The sequence below is a fragment of the Saccostrea echinata genome, unplaced genomic scaffold (assembly GCF_033153115.1).
Source record: "Saccostrea echinata isolate AGI-Se365-2 ecotype Australia unplaced genomic scaffold, CSIRO_AGI_Sech_v1 ptg000008l, whole genome shotgun sequence".
NCBI lineage: Eukaryota > Metazoa > Mollusca > Bivalvia > Ostreida > Ostreidae > Saccostrea > Saccostrea echinata.
This window is the reverse complement of record NW_026889757.1, coordinates 6950001-6975803: the sequence shown is the minus strand read 5'-3', so window position 1 is coordinate 6975803 and position 25803 is coordinate 6950001. Positions and strand designations below refer to the sequence as shown.

General features: G+C 31.7%; 1 protein-coding gene across 4 annotated transcripts in view; it reads right to left on the bottom strand.

Moving 5' to 3' along the window:
* The window catches only part of LOC133180996 (nuclear hormone receptor HR96-like), a 124848-nt gene that overhangs the window by 97602 nt on the left and 1443 nt on the right, over positions 1–25803 (bottom strand). Inside the window, exon 1 of one of the 4 annotated variants that reach the window (XM_061315495.1) lies at positions 16397–16955. The exons of 2 other annotated variants lie outside the window; for them this stretch is intronic. In XM_061315495.1, the coding sequence (XP_061171479.1) occupies positions 16397–16412 (16 nt within the window). In that variant the 5' untranslated portion in view covers positions 16413–16955. Of the gene's footprint in view, positions 1–16396; positions 16956–25803 lie in introns of those variants that run through there. One more of the 4 variants, XM_061315497.1, reaches the window with a different exon arrangement.

Genomic DNA, 25803 nt, shown 5'->3' with positions numbered 1-25803 from the left:
GAAGTATGCTAAAAACTGAGGTCTTGTGTCAAAGAAAGTATAGGCACAATAAAGAACCCTCACACCCCAATGGCCCTGAGTGTCAAGTATAGATTTAAATTTGAAGTTCTTCACTTATGGTGACGTCTCTTTATGAGTGAAAAATACTCGGATGGGATTTTAAACAACATACAATCAATCAATCTACCTGGGGCTCTCTGTTTTTGGCCATTCATTTTTACACTAAAGCTGGTGGAAAGGATATTATAACATTACTCTGGCTGAAATATTTTAAAAAGTGACAAATAAAAGTTAAAAGAAAAAAAATCGAAAAAAATGAATTCTGCAAGCACCCAGTTTCAATATCACAGCCATTAGAAAAAAATTTAAATTAACATCAAAATGGAGAACGTCAGTGATTCTAAGAGGGCTAATTTAATCATTCACTATAATTTGGCAAATATTCCTTAGTTAATGTAGGAATGCAGTGTGCTTAATGTAGGTTAATTTCTAACTTTACTACTACAAGCAATAAGCTTTACTGCAGCTTATTTAAAACATGACTTTTTTTAAAGATTAATTGTCAAGTTGTAACATATAGTACATATTTTTTTGTTTTTTGTGAAGCAAACTTAATCAAGCCGACTTCCTACTATATAGAAATCTATATGAATCTTCTTTTAGCAAATTTATTTTCTTTTAAAAGACAATACAATTAACACCCAGCTTCCGTAGCTTATTTTGTATTTCTTTAATCAAACTAAAAAAAGAGAAAGACTGAAAAAAAATTAACTGTATTATTCTCTTAGTACTAGATAAAATGCACAATGTAATATCTGCCTGAAACACTATTTAAGGCATTAGATTGTTACTCAAAACAGAATTTTACACCCAAAGAGGACTTAATATTGAATATCATAGTTATTGATCCAAATGAAGGAAGTCGGATAATGTATGCATGCTTAATCTTCCTGAAACTTAAAGACCTCAGGGGGAAAATCGGCAACCATTTTCTACGGATGATTGTATTATCTTCTGTGATAAGCACGTAAGCACAATAATACTACCCTATATGTTCAGCATGGTAGTAATGGAGTAATAATGGATACATTAATCTCATCATTCTTTAATATTTTGATTATATGTTTAATGCCAAGAGGTAACATACTAACATCATCAATCAAAACAAAATGCATTATTGAATGTGATTACATTAGGATTAGGAGTCTGAAGCACTTAACCAGGGTAAATTATCAGTAATTTTACTTTTCCACTTGCATAACCATTGAATAATCAAAAAGAGTCACTTTCAAATTTTGAATTCATTTTTTCGTGTTCAGGGCAATGGATTCTCATGAATCATATCTGCAACCATAAAGAGACTACCCATATCGAAAATGAATACAAAAATAATACAAGAAAAAAATACTAAAATAATACAAAAAAAGTATATTTTTAATGACCAAATTTGGAACCCTCTAAATCTTGGTTCCAATTTAGGTCAAAAATAATAGACTTTTTAAAAGCCAATCACAGAAAAATATATTTTTAATATACTTTATTTTTTCGAAATAATACAGAAATGATACACATGACCTGTAAAAATGTATTGTTTTTGTACTTTTGTATTATTTCTCTATTTTCCTCTCCGAAGTATAAAAATAATACAGTCCATAGAAAAGTATAGAAAAAATACAGAATGTATTAATTTTGTATTAGCATATATTATTTTTGTATTTTTTCACCTTTTAGAATTAAAATACAAAAAAAATATAGAATATATTAATTTTGTATCACATATATTATTTTTGTATTTTTTCATCTGGAACAATTAAAAATACAAAAAAGATATAAAATATGAAAATAATACAGTACACGTAAAAGTATGAAAAAAATATAGAATATATTAATTTTGTATTAATATGTATTGTTTTTGTATTTTTATCAGCATGAAGGATTGTATTTCAAAAATATCAAAAAAGTACAAGAATGATAGACAAAAAATACATTTAAATGCTTAAAATAATACAAAACAGAGTTTTAAAAACTACTAAAATGATCATGGGCAAAAATTGTTATTTGAAGAAAAGGGGTTGGAGATTAAGGTTCTTAATAGCATCTATTGATTGTTATTCAAAAATCTTTTATTTATTTGAAATATTTGTTAAATAACAATTTTAGTAACTCAGATTACCTTAAATGTACAAATAGCTAATTAAAAAGTAATTAATGTGGCTAGGCTACTGATTCAGCTACCAACTGTAGTCTTGATCTTTCTTTTTACATATAATCTGCTCTTCAATAGTCTTGATATTTTTCACAAATTTAACTAATCCTGTTTTCTTTGTACTTTTACCAAATGTTTCGATCTCTCTGCTTTGCTGTTTCTTTTGTATGGAAAAGGTAGAGGAGTGTTTACTTTGTTGCAGATGTCCATCTTCAAATCACACAACCTGTCATCTCATCTGACTTCATCACTGTGAAATATAGAACAGAATGATATAATAATAAAATTTAATGAACCATTACCTCAACAAAACACACATTTTAACATTCAAAATAATTCTATATAGATTTTGTTTAGCTCACACACCTGCAATACTTTCTTGAGAGGGATCTTCTTCCTCCATGACTTGTCAGCTTTTCTTCAATGTTCGGCTGACTGAAATTAACAATAATTATAAATTGAAATTCCAAAAGATCCAGCGGAGTTCACCAAATTCCATACAATTGTACCACTGAAATTACTTTTCTTTAATCTGGGGTTTCTTTGGGGACAACCATTTGATTTGACAATCTGGAGAAGAAAAGGGGAGGGCTGATTTATAAAATATTTTTAAAAAAATATTTGTAATAAACAATCTGTCCTTGAAAATGTTGAAAGAGTAAACAAAATGTGTGCCCCAATGTTATTTAAATAAACTGCCCCCCCTCCCGAACCCAACCTACCCCCCCCCCCCCCCGAAAAAATTTGAGCTTATACAAATTACAGAATTGTTTTTGAAGGGAAAATAAATAATTCGTCTCTGGTAAACTTGAAAAAATTGGAATGAATTAGAACTAGGAAGCCAAAGGCTTGAAAATTACCCCCATCTGCCACCCCTCCCTCCCCAATCAGAATTTATCACAAAAACCCTTGTTCCCCACATGGCCAATAACCGTACTATTTTATCTTTCTACAATACTACAAAATGAGTAAAAAAGGCAGTCTTTGTTCCTCTATCTTTGTACTAAGTTATTATTTAAAAAACTGAAACTTTAATGTGCTAAAATATATATAATCTTACCGCAACTGTCGTTGTTTACACCAGAAAAGTCCGGATATGATGCCTAAAAAAACGTCAGTCTCCTTATGTATTTGCTCTCCTTGGTTCATATATATGATCCTGTGTACCATGATTATGCTGAACTTCTGTTTTTCGATCCATTTTACTCGCGAGCAAATGAGAGTTTATTCAAAATCACCTCCAGCTTTCTCTACACGTCCCGGGAAGAATTTTCAAAATGGCGTGGGTGAAATATTGTTGACCAATCAGAGAACATCACGGAAGAGTTTTAAAATCTGACCAATCATATTGTGTCATATATACGAAAATTACCGATGTTGAGATCGGAACAGTTAGAGAAAACATATTTACATGGTTTTAAATATCTTAAATCAATTGAATAAACCTAAAATTATGTTAGAAAAAACGATGTTCAATTTAATCATCAGAATCATTTTTTTATTCCTTACGGAATTTACCGATTACGAAACATCGTTATTTCCGGTCATCATTTCCGCTGAGAGCAGCCATTTTTATATTCAAGTTGACCTGTGAAGTAGACCATAAAGTTCAAATATAATGATCAAAACGAGCGGGAGATACATAATATATAGCCTTTTTGACGGACAACTTAACTCATACATACGGTACCAGAGATTGAAATAATGTTTAACAACTATCCTTTACACCAATTTCACAACATTTTCTATATTATTTTATGAAATTCTTTCGTAATAATTTCTTTCTTTTTTTTAAAAGTGGATAATTAAATAGTTCTATTCCATGTAATTGTAATACGTAATGAATTAAATATAATGTATACTAAATTGAGTTGTATAGTCAAGAAAACATCGTAGGTACTGTAATTAGTGGAACTCTCCATGTTGTTTGTTTTTGTTTTGGTTGGGATGTGTTTTCACGGGTAAATCATGTTATTTCTTTGAGTAGTATAACATGTACTCGTCTATTGTTAGCCTGCAGGTGGCCACCTGTGCTGTTGGCGATAGTTGTAAACACCCGGTTGTAAACACGCTGTAAAATTTTCAACACAAAAAGAAAGTCTGAAGCTCTGAAACTTCAAAATTTACCGCGTGTTTACAAGTATCATGTACAGCACAGGTGTCCCCTCAGACGTATCTATCTCTTTCCAAATGACAATTTCACACCTAGTAAAGACATGTTTTAAAAATGAAATTGTTTAGTTAACAAATTTAAACTACTGAAGTTTTCTGTTCTAAATAGCAATTAAATGTAAATAGTATAAAAGCAACCTTTATAGCAGTGGTCTTAATTAATAAAATCTGAGAAAAAATATTAATTCCAACAGACTTATTGCAAGGACATTCTGTAAATTTTCCTAAGTTCAAAGAAATACAAATTTCAGTAAAAGAAAACACTAAGTCCAAAATAAATATAAAAAAAAATACATACTGACTGTATAGTATTTTTTGAAAAATTATTAAGTCCAAATTTAATACAAAAATAATACAAACTAACTGTATGTAATTTTCTGTAAAATTACTAAGTTCAATTTTAATACAAAAATAATACAGATTAACTGTATGTAATTTTCTGTAAAATTACTAAGTTCAATTTTAATACAGAAAAAATACACTTGGAAAAAACTAAGTCCACAAAAATACAAAAATGATATACTGAAAATAATCTAAGTCCCAAAAAATACAAAAATAATACCCTGTAAAAAATCAAAGTCAGATTTTAATACAAAAATAATCTACCTATTTGTTGGTGATACAAAAATAATATATTTTTTCTGTATTAATTTTAAACAATAGGAAAATGATTGTATTAAAAATATATTAAAAATATACTTTTATGTATTATTTTTTGATATGGGTAAAGAAAATTAGCCTGATGATAAATTTTTTAATAATTTTTACATCATGTACTTTTCGAAAACAAAAATATTTAAAGAAAGTGCTATGAACAGAATTTGACAATGCATCACTGAGTTCTTGACAGGATGAGCATAAATCATTCCATGTCCAGGCAAATTCCACTCCACAGCTAGTTAAACCCTAAACCATCACAAAATATTCTGAATCTCAACAGCCACAGAAAGTACTTGAATTTTAGGCTGTAGGACATATTGAATGCTTTTTTTAAACCAATGACTTTAAAACAGAATGACTCAAGCAGAAAACAGGGAGGACAATGTTATTACTTATGTAACTACAGTCAAACCTCATTACTTTGGATGCTGGTGTTCTGAAGCAAATCGCTGGGATTAACGGAACATTCAGATTACTGAAATGTAGTGATGGGCAATTGGACAAAAGATACTGATCGATAATCGGATTAATCAGAGAAATAATTTGATGGATTAATCTAAAATTATCAAATTTTATTAAATGAGAAAATAACTTCAGATGGTTGCATTATAGATCTATAGAGTCTGTTTTAATGCATATTCATAATTTATTTTGTTACTACAACTGATGTTTCATGATTTTAATTACCAGGTTTTTTTTTTTCAGGAAAAAGGATAGATGTGTCACTTCTGAATTTTGTTATTGTTTCATACGTCTTTAATGGAGTTTCTTTGCAAGCCACTTTTATTTTGTACAATGATAAATTACTGACGTCAGTGATTTTTGAAAGTAAAAAAAAATGATTATTTACATCATTTCATTTATGAGCTATGACCTCAAATAGAAAGTTGACAAAAATCGGTACATCACTACTGAAATGTACCATTTATAATTGGTAGATATAACCTACAAATTTTGTCAGTGAGGTGAGGTGTCCAGATTACTGGTATTCTGATTACTGAGACTTAACTGTAATTTGGGACATAGGCAGTGTATCATGGTCAAAAGCCACATCATTAACATTACATGCCCTGTGTTCCTGTCACATTGGTCAAGCATACTAGTCAAAATCAGAACCAGTCTTCTGCATAAAAAATAAATCTGCATTGCTGTCAAAAATGAACATAAATAAAATTCCTGATTTGCATAAAAGTCCCTTTAGCTTTCTGAACTCAAAATTTTGAACTTGCTTCTATTGATGCCCATTTGAATTAAATGAATATATTATGTGCAAGCTGTAAATGTGTTTGAACCTTGCATTCTACAGTTAATGAATGTGCAAAACAAAGGTGTACTTTAATCTTCCAAAAGTGAGTGTCAGTGCGTTGGTACCCTGATCACCCACAGGAATATGTCAACATTGAATTCATACACTGTCAACACCACAAACAAATTGACAGATGGAGACAGAGCTGCACAGGTCTCCTGCAGTGCTGTTTGTCCTTGAAAATGCTGGCTATTATTCCTCTCCCCCCCCCCCTCCAAGATGTACATTAATAACACAAAAAAACCCTACTACATGCATATCTACTGTGAATCAGTACATTTATTGCAACAACAAAAATAACTTAAGAAAATGAAAACAGCTTATAGACCAAAAGGAGCTAAATGATGACCTAGCTCCCAAAAATAAGATAATAATAGCATTGATAGTGTATTAAATTTGCCTACTTTATATGTAAAACAAAAAAAAATTATCCCCTCAAACAAATAATAAAAACAAGAGGCCCATGGACCATAATGCTCACCTGGACCATAATGCTCACCTGAGTCACTATCATCCTTCTGTTCCTCATTAGCAGATTTTTTCCTTAATATTCTTTAGTAAACTTAAGATCACATATTTGCCTCATCCATCCCCCAGGGGTCTTAATTTGAACAAATTTGAATCTTCACTACCTGAGGATGCTTCCATTACAATATGACTTATCTTGGCTTTGCTGTTCTTGAGATGAAGATTTCTAAAAAAAAAAAAAAACTAGAAATATGTCCATAGGACATGAATGCCCCGCCGAGGGTATATAAGTAATGCAACATGAAAATTTGTATTAGTGTATGAAATTTGATGAGAATATCTTGAAGAGTTTGTTTAAAATTGAAATCTAAAAAGTTGGATATAGATGATGAATTCTCACCATATTATGTATAAGTGCATAAGCTTACATAAATATATCTTAAATGGTTTATTAAAATTCAGCAAAATGCAAACTTAAGAAAAGTGAGGTCAAGGTCACAGGAAAGTTCAAGGTCAAACATTTTTGATGCAATTGAATAGTTCTTACAAATACGCATCAGCATATTAAGTTTGATAAAAATATTTTGAACGATTTCATTAATACTGAGCTAATCACTGATTTTAAATAAATGAAGTTAAGGTCAAAGGAAAGGTCAAGGTCAAAAATTGTTGAAACAGTTGAAAAGGTTACATCAGTATGTATAACCATATGAAGTTGGAAAAAAAATATTATGAATGGTTTCTTTAAAACTGAGTTACACACAAATTGAGAAAAGTGAGGTCAAGGTCAAAGGAAAGGTCAAGGTAAAAAAATATTAATGCAGTTGAATAGCTTACATCAGTATGTATCAGCATATGAAGTTTGATTACACTATCTTGAATGGTATCTTTATAAAGGAGCTAAACACAATCTAAGAAAAGTGAGGTCAAGGTCAAAAAATATTAATGCAGTTGAATAGCTTACATCAGTATGTATCAGCATATGAAGTTTGATAAAAATATCTTGAATGATTTCATTAAAACTGAGCTAAACACTAATTTAAGAAAGGTGGGGCCAAGGTCGAAGGAAAGGTCAAGGTCATCAAATGTTGATGCAGTTGAATAGCTTACATCAGTATGTATCTACATATGAAGTTTGATAAAAATTTCTTGGATAGTTTGTTTGAAACTGAGCTTTGAATAGGGATAAACGCAAAGCCCGACGGAAAGACAGACCGAAGGATGGAAGAACGGAAGACAGACATGACAAACACTAAATGCCCTGGCCATATTCAGGGCGGGGTATAAAAATTTCTATATACTGTAAACCAAGTATTATTCGCGTCATCTTTTATTCACAATTCATTAGTTCGAAATAAATCCGCCACGGTTAATTTTGGCGATTGAGGAACATTCTCTATGAATATAAATCAAAATAAATGGTTTGTAGCGATTAATATTTAGGAGTTAAAGTAGGATGCAAAACTCGTGGACATTTCTCGCACAGGAATAAAAGTTGGTTTACAGTATTCTTATGTTAAACTTTGATCCCAAATGTCAGCCCCAACCTACCCTCGGGAGTCATAATTTCAGCAAACTTGAATTTACACTATCTGAGTATGTTTCCATATAAACAGTGATTCATTTTGAAAATGGTTATCATGGGTCCAAAGGACCCCTCTGACTGACAACAATGAATCCCATGCCAAAACCAATGCGTCCAAATCCAAGGGTACACAACATGCTCAATGGTACCGTATATTAGATATTACAGAGGAAATTCTGGTGAAATAGAAAACGGTTTTGTCCAAAAGTGGAGTTGTTTTATTGAAGCTGCGAGTGGTTTATACTACAATACTACAAATTACTATCAATTGGAAGTAATAATAAATGACTATGTGGCATGTAAATAATATATCGTCAACTGTGCACCTTGGTTCTATTTTTAGATCGAATATACAATTTCACAAATAATTTGTATCTGTCATAAAATGCACAGAAGCAGAACAGTTGTTTTATTGAATGAAGTAAAGAAAGTTTTCTTTAAAAAAAGAAAAATAGCCAAAAGAAGATGATCAAATACTTATATTAGCATGTAAGGAAAAAATTAAAATGATTCAGGTAACAGCTAAAATACAAAATTAATGTATAGTATATGCTTCAGAAATGTTCCACAGCAGACAAACTTGAACTTTCTTTTTCTGATAATTGTTTCATCGTTAACTGCAACTTAACAGTGAAGTGTGAAATCTGACCTGTTATTGGCAACCTTGTACCTGTTAATATTGCTCATGCATGTGGATATGATGCAATCAGCCAAGTTTTGAACCAGATATATGAAATAATTTAAAATAATACCTTTCATTTTATAAATCAAATGCGTCCATTGGGATGCACATTTATTGAAATAATGCATCCTGAGCAAAATTCATGCGTAATTTACGCTGGACGCACACCAAAATGAATCACTGTATAAATATGACTAATCATGGCCTTGCTGATCTTAGTATAATTTTTTTTATACATTCATTGTGGCCCCATCCTATCCAGGGAGGGTTGTGATTTGTAAACTATATATAAGGATGCTTCCATATCAATAATCAGTTATGCTGCCTTATAAATGTGACAAATTCTGGCATTGCTATTGTTGTTGAGAAGATTTTAAAAGATTTTTCTTAGATTTTCTAATGTAAAAATTTGATCCTCCATTGTGGATGGCATGAAGACAGACAAAATGATAGCAAAAGATTAGTAGTCCCACTATAAACAGTAAGAAATTTAAAGACATGTAGCTTAATTAATAGACATTTATAAATCATTTTCAGGAATTCTCTGTTAGTGAGTGTTTCCATCATAACTTGTTTCAATTACTTCCCCTATTAGAAGTCTTCTGTTAAAGACAGCAGAAAAGGTGTGCCAAGTGGGACAAGGGAAATATATATGTATTTACAAGTAAAGTACGTAATGCATTTTTCTCTACAATTTGCATAGCTGCAGTTGCTTAGTACTTTGTTCCCCTGCCAAATAATTTTAACCACTAAATAATTACTGACATGTTTTCATTCCAAATCGATAGTTATGGAGAATGCATTAAATGTGTACAATTTTTCTCTGTGTAAAAATTTAAGTCAAAAAAATGTTTGATAATTAACAAATTTCTTTTAATAAGAAATATTTGTATCAAAGTTTTTGTTTTCTCAAGTTAATCATTATCTATATCTACCTCCTCATCTTTAAGGGTGCATACTACATACCCCAAACTACTTCACAGAAATTTGAACAATGAACATTTCAAAAAGACTGTTTAGATTAATCAACTTAGCCAGTTTTTTTATCCTTCGTGTTTACAGTAATGGCTATAAATATGACATGTGACAAGAACATGAGATATTTGCCTCATTAATATGAGGCTTAAACCTCAGACACCTGAAACTTGACATTTACTAATTAATCTAAACCATCTAATTAAACAATATTATTTTTTTCAATACTATAAACAAATAATTGTTGAAATAAAAAACAAAAAAGATTACTGAGCTGATTTAGCTCATTAAGGTGAGATAATGATACTGGAGAAATAATAAAAATGATAATTTTCTTGTTTTTAAATATATTTAGGATTTAAGAATTTCTATGTATGTCAGTCCCACTGCACTTTTATTTCTTTTTTCGGAAATCTTTTAAACACCCCATTTTGTGTGTACACAAACTTGACATGCAGAGCAATATCACAGAACGTCTGCATAACTAAAGTGCAGGCAAACTCAAATAAAAGGGAGGAACAGTTTTCAACTTTTTTTTTAAATCCAAGTTTCAACCTTCACCTAATGCTTTAAATCAACATTTAATGCAATGATGGCTTGTGGTTGAAAAGATAATTAATTATTTAAAAAATTCTTTAGAGTAAATGTCATGGAAACAGATTTCTCTATTTGTCATTGCATTTTTATACCTATTTTAATACTGTATATAACTACATGTCCTGCATACTAATTTAAAGTTAACGTAATATTTTTTGGTAAACAACATACTAAGATACAGATACATTGATATTTAATTGTTCTGCATATCAAATTTTCGTAGATAAAAAGATAACACTGAGGCCAGCCAAAAATCATTTAATTACAGGTGACTCGAGATCCCTCAAAGTTCAAGGGACCGCAAGAAAAGTTCGAGAGATCGAGGGGTTTGAGAGATAGAAAGTGAATAAAATCCGGAATTTTCTAATAATTTGTTTCAGTCTTTTGGACGCCAAATAAAATGGTACTTTTAAGTTACTTGGTTCAAGATGCATATTTTTCTTACACATTAAATGTATATAAGTATATAGAATATGTATAAAAATAAATCATGTGACTGGTTTTTATTGTTAACAACAATATTTATAGGAAAAAGTCTCAGTTAAACCCATGCTGACAAAACAAACACACTAAGGGTATGGGTGAGACCACATGACTTCCAAAAGCTAAACAAATCCTGTGGTAAGAAACGTGAAATAATCGAATGCCATAATTTGTATCATGTTCTGAATTGTAGTTCCGCCCAAGTGATATTCCCACAAATACTCCCTTGTGTGTTCTCTTGCATAAATATGTTGCTTCTGGTCCTTTTTCTGATTTGGGTTTCTTTTTGCCCAGGTCAGCTAGAGATTTTGGACTACAATGTTTTCCCTCTATATAACTAAGTGCTAGGGACAGACAATTTTGCTTCATTATAAACAGAATTCATTATATATCTGTTATGTTTTCAATATATTCTTAGGCCACAGGAAATAATATTCACTTTGCTGTAAGCATCGATTGGTTATAAGTGTATGTGCTATAAGCATGTTTTACTGCATCTCAAAAAAAAATTGTGCTAAAACAGTTGGCTTAGCCTTCCATGGCTCAGGTGAGCAAAAAAATCAGGTTCAGTGGCCAATTTTTTATGTCAAACAACATCCACATCTGTTTAAATCTGATGAACATTCAAACCTTAGACTTCTCTGTAATTAGCGAACTATAAGGGTACCCCCAGTTTTCCTTTGGTTAAAAATTTCAAGGCACTTAACCTGATTTTTTTTCTCATCTTCTACAGCAAGAAATTTTTAAAACATATAAAAACTGAATGAGATACTACATTTTACAACTGAAAACAACTCATCTGCAGCACAGTTTGCTCCAAATAGATGAAAGAAGTTTTTTTTTTTTTTTCATTTTTTTTTTTAAAGAAATTCAACTGAATATCTCAAAAGATTAAATTTTAAAGACTATAGTGACTGAATTGTGTATTTTTGGAAAACCCCTGTTGGGAAAACTTGATTAATATATGCAGACAAGCCTCGTGTTGCCCAGATAGATAATGTGTGCATAAAGAAATACCTGACATGCATTGCTTAGAGGGGATTATGTATGAAGAACTCTTAACAAAACAACTCCACTTTAAACTACAAGTTAGAAAAATGTTGTTGATCATACAACACACACTGCCATTTACAATCTAAAGTTTTTCCAAAATCATTTTAACTTTTAATCAACTAGCTGTCACAATAACATTGCATTTCCTGTCTTCAATACTTTGATATATTCACAAGAGGTTTATGGGCCACAATGCTCACCTGAGTCAACATTCTAATATGTACATGTACAAAAAGGAAATATTTGGAGATAGAATAGGCCATACACTGAGAAAGATAAAATAAGTCATTTATCAGTGGAATATTAAAGGACAAGAGAGAAAATGTCCATAGAACATCTGATTCCTATGGCTTAAATCTGAAATTAACATGAGCAGATAAGGTGTTAGTCGCTGCATGAGAAATATTTGAGAAAATTCAGATTATTTGTAAGACAGCTTTACTCTAGCCAGAGAAGCATAAATCAAACTTTGATAGTGATTTCCATATATACAGTATAATTTTTCCAAACCGGACACCACCGGTTCCATAAAAATTGGATAGATTACACAGAATCTGGAGTACAGGAAAAGTGCAGGAAAATAATTGAAATTCATTTCCGTTGTTTTATCTACACATGTGCATAGTACAATGCAAATGTTGACAAAAAAATAATTAAATCATTAAATTTTTCGATATTTTTGAGGTCCTGATATTATTCAAGATTATAAGCATGACTTTCTGTCAATTTTTCTTTTTGTCCGAGACTTCAAACTCAACATGAAATGTAAACCCACTCAGGAGATCACAGCGGAACACCAAATATAGGAAATGAGAATTTGTCCTGTATTTTGAATTTTTTTTTTATTAGAAACCGCCATTTTTTAAATTCTCACCCTCATGACACCAGAAATTGTGTTTACTGTGCTTACAATGTTAACAGGACATCAGGATTAAAGGTGTAATTGTTTTCCACAAAAATTACATTTAATTAAACATTTCAAAACTTCTGTTAAGTTAAAAATGTTTTTATAGATTGGTTACAGTTATAACTTTGGCTCAGTGGCTAGGGTGTTTGTTCTAGAGTTGCAGACTAAGAAGTCAATTCTTATGTCACAGGTTCGAATCCCACTGCAGGAGGTGGAGACGGGTCCTTTGGATGAGATTGTATACACCGAGGTCCCGTACAGTCACAGTAGGTGCTGGCAAGAAAAAGATCCCTCACAGGTCTAAATTTGCAGTCCTCCACCTGACATGGGTGAAAAATTCTCAAAGGGACATTAAACAAACAAAAAAAACAATTTTAACTTTTTTGAATTTGATCTGTAGAAAGATTTGTCAAAGAGTAAATGACACAAATCAGAGCCAACTCTGTGATCTGCATGACAAGGACACTAAATTCAATTCATAATTCTGTTTGGCAATACTGTCCATTGTAATATAGAGTTAGAGAGTTGCTTTAGTATCATGAGAAAAATGCAGACTGACATGGGACAGAGACTCTCGCATGGTACTTGTACACTACATACATGGACAGTTCACCTTTGTACAAAATTAAACATTGCTTGGGACTGTTGAACATAAAATTCTGAAAGCTGCAGAAGTTGCTTGCAATAACTAATAATACAACACATTCTTATACATTTGTTGATTTTAAATTGAATAAGTAATTGATATAGTAATTAATTAAATATGATCCTTTAATAATGATATTTTTATTAAATATTTTGTACATTTTTTGGTTCAGTTTTCCAGTATTTTCACCTAGTAAATTTACACAGTCATTTTCAAGGCTCCTGTTTCTAGGCCTGAAATTTATCCCATGTACGGATGCATGTTCATATGCTGGAAAAAAAGACAACTACATGAACAGCACTTAAGCAAATTAACAAAAAGACCATGTCACAACAGGAGTTATTTACAGGTAGGAACATCACTTAAGTATCATCACTTATGTATCCTTACAGGTAGGGACATTCCTTTTACAATCTAAAATACAGGGATGACGACATAACCTTAGCATTTCTTGGTAGGAACATTCCTTTTACAATCTTACAGGAATGATGACATAACCTTAGCATTTCTTGGTAGGAACATCCCTTTTACATTCTTACAGGAATGATGACATAACCTTAGCATTTCTTGGTAGGAACATTCCTTTTACAATCTTACAGGAATGATGACATAACCTTAGCATTTCTTGGTAGGAACATTCCTTTTACAATCTTACAGGAATGATGACATAACCTTAGCATTTCTTGGTAGGAACATTCCTTTTACATTCTTACAGGAATGATGACATAACCTTAGCATTTCTTGGTAGGAACATTCCTTTTACAATCTTACAGGAAAGATGACATAACCTTAGCATTTCTTGGTAGGAACATCCCTTTTACAATCTTACAGGAAAGATGACATAACTTGAGGTGTAACAATACAGCGATATATCAATCGTATTGATCGCAAGGTCTCAAGATACGCATATCGTATCACCATGTATGTATCGTGATACAGTACAAGTTAATTTTCATTGTCTTATTTGAAAACTCTACATGCAAACTAACTAATTTCGATGTAACAAAATGATTAAAAACAAGATAGCAACAAAAACATGAAATGCTAAGACTATAAGTTCACCTATAAATAACTTTGGTTATTGGTATCAAGATATTCCTTTTATATTTTCTGTAATTGTAGAGGTTACCAAACAAGAATATGCAAAGATATCAGTTAATTTAATTGTTGACAGCTGTAACACGATACATGTTGTATCGCATGACTGTATCGTGATATTTATCTTTACGTAGCTTGTGATACTCAGGCCTAGACATAACCTTAGCATTTCTTACAGACAAGAAAATCACTTAGGTATTCATCTCTTATACATTCCTACCAGCACTAGGCCTACTTAAGAATTTCTTACGGGAAGATGCACCAATTTTAGGCATCATTGGAAAATCACTTAAAACATTCTTAAGGATTCCCTAAATAAGGTTATTCTTATACAGATATCATTTTAGATATTCTTACTTGGAGAAATATCATGAAGACATTCTTACAGGTAAGATGATGGCTACAGAATAAAAAAGTGTCAAAGTTAATATTGTAATTGCAAATCCAATTATGAAATAAATTTCCTTGACAATTCTTTGGTGATTTATTGAAAACTCTTGAATGACATCTGTATCTTTACATTAATTAAAACCTATTAATTCACAAAAAGTAGTCCAGTATTAATATGCAGCTCCTGTTTTTCATGTAAAATCAGACATGACCATCACCTTCACTTGCAGTTTGACACAACATGAGATTTCTGTTATCAAGTCCTTTTTCAGGACAGTTAGAAACCATGGTATTTACATCAGCTCATACTCATTAAGTCAAAACATTAGATCACCGCAATATGTTTCATTCAGACATAACTTCAAAGACAAGAATCTATACAGTGAATTTGAGGTTAACAAAAAAATTTAAGATAATGTTCCAATATGCTGCAGAGAAAAATCAAATTTGGGTTGCAGCTATTCTTTTAAAGTCCAAACACCTACTCATAAGGCAAATCAATAGAAATCAAACATGATAAGCTCTATGAAATGAACAATATATTATAAAAACTCTCTTTGTCAGGAGCTTTTGTGGAAATTGTTTGAAAAGTTAGGGGGAAATTTTTCTTAAGCTTGTTTATATGTAATACTTAAAAAAAATCCTCATATATGAAGTGCTGCAAACACTCAATTTTAACTACTTACAATTCTTTTTCTAACAAACAAAAAGAAATTTCTGCTTTCATCTCTCACTTGATCAGTCTTGTTTGAAAAAAAAAAATTACATCTGCTCACTAGGGACCTACATCAAAGCTAAATACATTAATAAATCACCTGATCATTAGCCAGAATGCTTTACTCTCTTCTAGTGGAATGTTAATTCTTATCATAAAAAAAAAGCTTAAATTATTGTGCATCATCAATAAGGACAGCATTACAATGAACAAGATCGTAATGACCAATTTTTCTCTTATTTATTCACATCTGTATATTTATGACCTGCGTAATTTAAAACGTAGTTACCTAGGCTTATCTTATCTCTTCCGTATAGAAAGAAATTTTAGTCTGGGTCCAAGATAACAAAATTGATCAGTGAGTTTTATCTGGGAAGGGTTTTAGACATATAATAGTACAGCACATTCTTTTTTTCATTCTCAGCATTGATCAGTGGTACTCTAGATACTCACCTGTGTTGCAATCCATATGTATACAGCATGCACAGCTCCAAAATTTTGAATTATTTTATCTGCAGAGGGAAGTATAGTGTTTTTTTCAGTATTAAAGCAATGTGGTACCCCACCAAAAATAAAGTTGGCTGATTGCTATCACACACTAAAAATATAGACTCATCCTGAAATTCTTGGAAGCAGTTCACTATGATGGTAAGACAATCAAAAGCATGGTCTGCAGAAAAATCATATTTCACGGCCACGTATATTTCATCCACAGGTCTCCAGTTTCACTATGATGATCCCGAACTAATGAACAACCACAGCTGATGATATTTTCACCCCTTACTATTCTTTTTTCCCTCTATTTCTGGCCCTGACTGTATATACACAAACAAAACAATCAGATGTGGAAAAACTACTATATACTAAAACACAGGTTAATACAAGCCATGTGCCAAGAATTTTCCTGTGGAAAATAATCTTTTATCAGACAGTAGGGCCTCAGTGATAACCTCTGGGTCTAAGCTGCCTTACATGTAAATATATCTCTGTGTCACTCGATGTGCTTTTCTTATCATTTCTAGCGTACATCCATGAGGAGGCCTTGCCAAAGAATTAATTCATGCTAAATGAGGTTGCTACCTGTCTTTTAACACTCCAAGGCATTTTTAAGGGTCAAAACACACAAATAACTCGTGACACAAATTTTATGCATACCTGTCTTAATTTTTTCTCTATCCGTCTCATTTATATAAAAGACCTCAATTCTGGATGCAAAAATAAATCTCTAATTTCATATGATATTTTTTCTCTAAATTCTTTTCAAAAAATTCAGCTAAAATTATACATTGATGTTTAATATTAAAAATGTTTTGCTGACAATGGTTCAATTTGAACTCTGAAGTTTATATGGGTGACTTCATACATGTATTACAATCGGATATCATCTGAATTTTCACAAGCCTGAGACACCAGTCTTTTTAAATCAGTGATTGTATCTGCCGTACAATCAGCCCCCAGACTGCTGAAAAAGGTCGAGGTCAAACACATCAGAGCATGTGCACATTTAGAAATCCTAAAAGCATTTATTTCTCTGTAATATGAGCCACAGATTATTAAGAAAACTTGGTTAAATCAAGAGGAAGGGAAAAAAAAACAGGCTAATAAAACATTGGGTTGGAAGAACAAAATCCATTGCATTCTGTAACACATTCCATTTTTAATTTGTGCAAATAAATTTCATAAAAAAAGTAAATGTTTTTTTTTTCTTCACAGATCATTAACTCAAACATATTTATGTGACAAAAACAGTTGAAGGTAATTATAAGAATATAGCCTAAAAAGAATTTTATCTACAGAAAAAGAAGGCTACTAATAGAAACTAAACATCTTCATTAAAATAAAAGTAATTGCAGTGTAGGTTTGAAAAAAGAAAATCAAGGGCCATGCAGATAGGGTTCACATTTCACAATTAAGGCAAGAGATCTGTTACTGCCATTATTTTATAATTTTGATTCAATTGTGCTACTTTCTATTACCAGATATTTTCCTTGATCATTGTTACTTTCATATTTCTATTTTTAGTTTGTTTCTATGTGCTCTGTATTTTTAATTAAGGTCATAAGCCTACTTTGTTGATTTTTTTTTACATGGTAAAATTTTACAGAAGATTTACATTTATTTGGGGGGATTTCATTTTGATTGAATTTAAATACAGATATAAAAGAAAAGATCTGGGGAAAATGAAAATACAGCTGGCTTGATAGGAAAATTGTGTGATAAATATATGTTTTAGCAAATGCACGCATTGTACAGTTTTACAAATTTCATAACATAATTTTTTTGAGAGTCCCATGTCCTTTAGGGACATGAGCAAATAGTCCGGATTAATGAAGCATCCAGATTAGTGAAATATATACATACACAGTCAAAACTTGTTATCTCGAATTCAATGGGACTGAGAAAAAAAACTTCGAGATATCAGAGTATTCGACATATCAAGCATTAATTACTTAAAGAATAAGTGGTTTAGACTTCCAATTCAAATTGATATATCCATGGTATTTGAGATATTAGTTTTCGAGATACTGAAGTTCAACTGTGTATAAACTATTTCCTACAAATTTCATTCAGAAGGTAAAGCATCTGGATTAATGGCATTCTGATAAACGAGGTTCCACTGTATTTGTTTTTTTGATTTGTTTATTTGTTTTTTTTTTTTGTTGGGGGGGGGGGGAGGGGGGTGTTTGAGATCAAAATTCTCTGTTGTGAATTTCGGACTTTGATCCATTTACGTTGGGGTAAAACAAAATTGCCATTGTCAATCTAAATCTTCTATGAATAATAAAAGTTTCATTTACAAAACTTGAAGCTTTCGGGGGGGGGGGGGGGGGGGGGGGGGGGGGGGGGGGGTAATTGGATTTTTTTAAAGTTAGAATACAAACTACTGATGAAATAAAATTCTATTGCTATGGACTGCACATCCCAATAAAAGAACTCTGGAGAATAAATTGAAAAAGGAACCTAATCCTACCCTAAATCAAGCTAAGAGGCATTTTTTTCTGCAATGTGTCTCTCCATGCTATTCATCTAGCATATTACAGGATACAATTTAAATCTGAATACCCACTCATCACGGTCTGGGACCATGCTCAATTAATAAACCTATAAAGGAGTTTTTGAAACTGATCTGTCCTTTTCCATCCAAAACCATATTGAGTCAACTTTCATCGGATTATGCACAAAAGCTGCCATTTAAAAGGCGGGCATTCTGCATCAATTGGTTTTCCTTCGTAATAATTACCCTTTTTTAAAAGGTATAACTTTCAAGCAGGTGTAAATTTCATCACAAATATGTGCACAATTCTAGCAGAGCATGTAAAAAACATTTTAAACTCAATTTGGAAAACTGAAAGGATGAAAGGCATAAGGTGTCAAAGTAAATCACGTGCCAGATGATTTTGTTGAGCAAGTAGACTTGCAAACACATTTATCCCTTTAATAATCTAAAATTAAATGACAGTCTGTTGCCAGCTCATATGTGTGCTGTTTCTTCTGGTTTCTGAACAGAATATCAATTTATACATGTTGTTTATGCATGTCCACAATATTTAATATTTAGATTACTATCCATTAACAGTCTAATGCAGCACAATGGATAGGCGTGACTCCTTCAGTCTCAAAATTCATTGAAACCAATCACTGGCAATTTCAAAATAAGAATTTTCAAGTCTTTGACTAACAAGAGACCAATGGACCTACACAGTCCTGAAAGAGTGTCAAGAGTATTTCTTTGTACTCTCCAAGATTGCTGATCAGGTTAAAGTTGGTACAGCATTTTTTAGATGGTGTCATATTTTGCAATACGTGTCAATTAGAGCAAAAAACTCAAACAGTGTTTTATAGATGTTAACCTAATTGATACAATAATTTTCAAGTTAATAATAAGGTCTTTATTGAAAAATAGTGAAAGTTATGTTTGTCCAAGTAATGTCACCCTAACTTGTCCAAATGGACATACAGAACAAAATTTAATGCCATAATGGAGCAGTTTGGGGCTGTTCAGTTCAATTTCCTAGTCAATATTACATAATATGGTTACAAGATTAAAAGAGAGAAATTTTCACCCACATCATTTCCAACCCTTGTAATTAAACCATAAATCAAATGCATTTATTTCTTTAAAAAATGAACTGACATCTAAAAATAACAATAGAAAAAAATACATTATATTCATTAAATTGTACATCAAAAACTTGAACTAGATTATAGATTAAAACTGAGAATAGAGCTTGATTAGAGACCATTATAAAGGCAGTCAGACTGTCTTTTCAACAAAACACAACCATGCATTCAAAGAGCATCTAGCCCAGAGAGATAATGTCCTTTTTTGATGTAATAATGATGACTTTTATTGAAATAAAGGAGAAAGTTGACCCCTGGCTATCAACTTGCCACACAATTTTAGCATTTGTAAATTCTGCATTAACATACTTTGATGATAAAACTAAGCAGTAGAAAAAAAAATGTCTCAATTAATCCCAATGTGCACCGTCAAAGCTAGTTAAGAGATGGAGGATAAAAACAATGCTTTTCATCTCCAGCGTTGAATTAGAGAATGGTCTTAACTCACTTAAATGCCATTTTCCATTTTTTTCTCCAAAATAATTAACCAATATACTTCTTTCATTCTTTGGGTAAGGCTATGAGCAATATGTGTTTTAAAGAACCTGAAAAACATGTTGACATTAAGATGAAGGCCAAAGAAAAAAATATGTTGGTTTATGGTTTACCTGACCTACCCTAAATTTTTGCATAGACCCAAATTTTTTCCAGTGATCTTTAATAATGACTTTCTAAAATAAGAGGTCTAGGGGCCTTAATGGTCAACTGAGTATAATACAACATTGTAAAGGATCCATAGAAGTATAAAACAAAATAAATGATAGATGAAAGTACTTCTTGTACGAGGGTTGTTCGGAAAGTTCGTGGACTAGCGCTATAAAATTAAAAGCGTATTAGATGCATCAATGAATTTTTTAAAGTTTAATTAGCATCATCTTTTTTATTTATATAATAAACTATACATCATTAGTTTTATTTTTTAATAAATTGTTGATGATTTTGAAAGCAATGGTACGTCCAGGCGGCGCAACCTCGAAGATTACGTTTTTTCTACCTAAGTGTAACTAAGAAAAGAAACTCTTTTTGATATGAGCATTTGTCATTCAAAAATCTCGTTAATTCACTCATGTGGTATGACACAATTGTACCGTAAAATTTGCAATTTTTACCCCATTCTGTAAGTTCTATGAAATTTTATCGTAAATTTTATATGAAATGTCCAAACAATTATGGGGTTGTAATGACGTCAGAAAGGGGGTGGGTTTCTTTTTCCAACATTCTATAAAGGTTCACCCTCTGGAAAAACTGGCATATACCTAGGAAATATTTATATGGGCTACCAAAAAATAAAATGCATTCAGAGTACTTGTTTTTAAACGCCGAAAAAGATTAGAGAAGCAAGAGATGTAAAAGTTAATGTCGATTTGTAGTAAGGGTGTTCAAAGTTTGTCACGTCGAAAAGTGACGTTGATCATATGTGATAGATGTTGAAGTCCGACAAGCAAATATGCTGTTGTAATCAAGTGAGGATCTTTCAGATCTATTTACAATATTATATAATGCATTGAAATCAGCTGTTTATGACATTATAAAATCATATACACATGTAAACAAGACGGGTTTAAATCTTTACTTAACTCCAAGGAAACTCATCAAGATAAGTGTATGAGGTCGAGAATGCGGACATTGAAAAACAATGACGTCACGAGACTAAATGGCGACAGCGCCGGGTGATCATATAATGTCTTTTTTATTTTATGATAATTTGGTAAATATTCAAGATATCAAGGTAAAATTTTCAACATATCTTTAACTTTTGTTGTTTTATGTTCATTAAAAATTTTGTAAGTATAGACTACATGGTATTAATTTTATCGCATCAGTCCACGAACTTTTCGAACAACCCTCGTATTATCTGGTAGAGTGGTGTTCTTTCAACTAGTTTTTTTTTTTTGTACTTGTTTTGTGAAAGTATGTCATTGTCCGTTATGCTATAGCTTTTACTGGATCATTTTTTTTTTCTGAATACCTTTTATTTTTCAGATTACATTGTTTTCATATGTATTATTTGTCTTAATATAAAATAAATGTGTTCAACTTACAAGATATGTGTGTTGGGTAACTTTGACCATGCAGAGGTAAATTCCACAGCTGTGCCAATATAAACAAAATAATTTTCAACATCTCCTACTAATACATGTATAAGAAAAAATATGAAAATTCAAATTATTCTGTTGTTAAATATAATAGTTTGATGTAAAAATACTGATGAAAAGAGACAGTAATTTTTAAAATGTACCTAATTTGAAGACATAGAGTACACCTATCAATTAATGCTGATTTGTCAAGGCATGCTACAAATGTACACATACAAAAAGGCATGCCGCATCTAAACCGCAATGAACAAACAGACGTCAGCTTTCACTAATCTGCATTTTAATTTGTAAAAACTAAATATTTTACATTAATTATGGTTTAATATCTTTGAATTATCAAGTGAGCATACGGTAGAGAAATTCGACATACATAGAAATGCTTATAGGTTGCACAACAGTGTTAAATTTTGCTATATATGCTTACCAAAAATGCGTAACTTTGAGTAGGTGGTCTTAATTTAAAACAAACTTTTGAGGGGTTTCCTTTTCAGATCTTGTAAAACAATTCTTTAAAAAGATTTTAGTACCAAAAAATACTTAGCCATCCAGCAAGGCATGCAAGTTTGTTTTGGTCAAAGTCGAGCAGGTGCTTGAAAATCAAGTTCAGGACCTTATCACTCCCCACTCAAATACAGTATATAGAAAAATCAGTATGCCTTCAATTATAATGAATCTGGTCAATACAGGAAGTTTACATATAGTTTTTCATCTCATAAAAAAAATTCAGTTCCAGTCTTGTGCCAAAATGCCCGAATCGGGAGGGGAGATTCAGGAATTATTTTGTGCCAGTCATGTTTTGACGTGAACCTCAACTGAAATACTGTTATGACACCATATACCCATGCACCTCCAAAGTGAAGAAACTGAAGATTAAATGTTAAAAGTCAGCTGCATGGAGTAAATTTAATGTATACAGGAGAAACAACCAATATACATGTATTAGATAATATATGACAAACAAACAAACAAACACGACAACTTCTGTTCCTTCAAAGATTTTTTCTCTTTCACTAGCCAAGCTGTGTGACAGATTGTTCTCCTTTTGCATTGATCAAATCATCTTCCTAAAGATGAACTGTAATGAAATATATGGAGATAACAAACAGTATTCAAGCTCAAAAGTCCATTAAACAATACAAAATAGGAGCAGAGCAAACACGGACCTCCAAAACATCAGAGGTGGGATCAGGTGCCATAAAGGAGTAAGCATCCCCTGCTGACTGGTCACACCCGCCGTGTGCTCCTTGTCATGATCGGGAAATAACGGAAAAATCCGTTGACAATTAAGTGTGTAAATAATGGCCTAACAATTAGTATGAAAAACGTCAGTCAGCATTTGACTCAATGACAAGGTCATTGTATCGACCACAGAACTTACAAAATGATGACTTTAAACAAGACTGCTTATATTCTTGTTTCATCAACTTGTTTGTCAATAATTTACCTCGTTTTAGAAATTGTACATACGTAGAGCATGCTCTTGCGTATCAAATCAACTGAGAGATATAAACCCCGTATGCAGGTGATGAAGGTATATTGCTGCATTAAAGTAAGGGAAATTGATGATTGAAAAGTTAAAGTCATCACGTTTATCATAAAGCTTGGTTGTTAGATTACCATTAACGTCTTTTTCAAGTTAAATATCCAAACATGACACAGATGTGTCAGACTCTGTGGTATCTTTAATCTCAAGCTCACCGGGATATATCGTATCGACATAAGAATGGAAATAACCATTGTTAATTGACAATACGTTGTCAATATATATAAATGTCGAGTTGAAGGCCATTTGTAATTATATGCTATTGATTGAATGTTGTTTTATGTCCAATTTGAGAATTTTTCACACATACAAAGACGTCACCATATACCAGTGAAGGGCTTCAAATTTAGACCTTTACATGGCACTCAGGGCCATTGAACAATGAGGGTTCTTTATCGTGCCAAGACCTATCGTAACACGGGGCTTCAGTTTTTAAAGCCTCATCCGAAAGACTTCAAAATGCCAAGCACTTTGCAAAGGAACAGTTGCTACCTATTTTTTTATCAACTTAGGTCAGTTGCGGCCGTGATTCAAACACACGACCTTAAATCAATAACGAAGCAAGCGCTCTAATGACTGAGCTACCAAGATGGTGGTATCAAATGATGTCTTTTGTATTTATCTGATAAATAAATTAAATTAAAAAAATCATTTTTGTTGGGCTCAATGGTTTTTTACATGCGTCATAAATGTGAAAAAAAATTGATGGGGTTTATCTGGTTTCAATGTAATTAACATATATATTTTCCATTTTAGGCCTAAAATAAAATATCATTTGTCTGTAGTTGCCGACAAACCTACTTAAAATTTACTCAATCCAATTTTTTTTTCATCTATATATCGATTTTTTTTTTCCCCCATCATTTAGTTTTCTAGATATCAAAACTCGTATTTCATTTTTCTATCAATGTGTTTGAGATTTTGTTTTTATATGTGTCATTTAGGCGCTTGAATTATTAGTGTTACGGTAGTGTTCAGGTACGTAAACTGTTCAGTAACCCATATGCTCATAACATTTTAACATGGCAGCAGGAAAAAAGAATAGGTTGGATACGTTCCACTCTGCAACGATTTTATTTACAAAAACAATATCATAAAAAACAAAATTACAGTATACGAATATCACAAAGAGGAGTAGTGGGTTGATACATTTTATTTACCAATTTGTTACGCGAGAGTGATAACGAAAGCCATAGAAAAATGGACAAAGTAGATGTGTCACTTTCGAAGGAAATGATAATTCTAACCCCAGTGGAAGCTGTTCGTATAGCGCTTAATTTTGATATCAGTTTGAAGCACATCTGACTTAACAATAATAATTCTGTATATGTTGATCGCGTGAACATTTTAGACGATTCATCAGACCACATCCCACATTTTAATTAAATCAAGAGCAGACATATCCTAATAATTTCCCAACCTAAAGGAAAATTAAGAGGTATATTTTTCTGAATTTTATGTTCACTTCTATATTATATTTATATAATATATATTTTATGAATAAATATATTTATTTATTTTTGATGGTCAATGTTGTCATAGCCTGGTTCTCTACAAGACAAATAAAAACAGGGCAGGAAACCAGACTAGTCCATTTGTTTACCTTTGGCGCAGCCAGATTAACTCCAATTTTGATTAATTCAGTCTGTGGTTAGGGCTGGGACGATATTGAACTTAGCCGATCCGATACATATCACGATACCTTAGGTGCGATACGATAAATATCACGATACATTTAAAACCAAATAAAACTATAGAAATTTTTTTTTAGAACATTTAATTTGGAACATAACAGTGTATGAAAATAAACCAATTCAACAAATGAACTGTGAATTCAAGTTTCTTGACTCAAATTACAGTCAATTATATTAAAATTAATCAGAAATCTTTAGTTAATTTAATATAATCCGGCGTGTCTGACGCCATTTTGACCCTTATATCTTGAATTCTGTATCAGCAAGACGTTTGTACTTAATTTGTGTTTGTTTAAACGTTTTGATGATACAGACTAAAGGACTAAAAATTTCGAATTCTAAAGCCCGGACATCTTTGGAAATTAAAAAAAAAGTGCGATCGGGTATCGTGATACTAAATTAGAT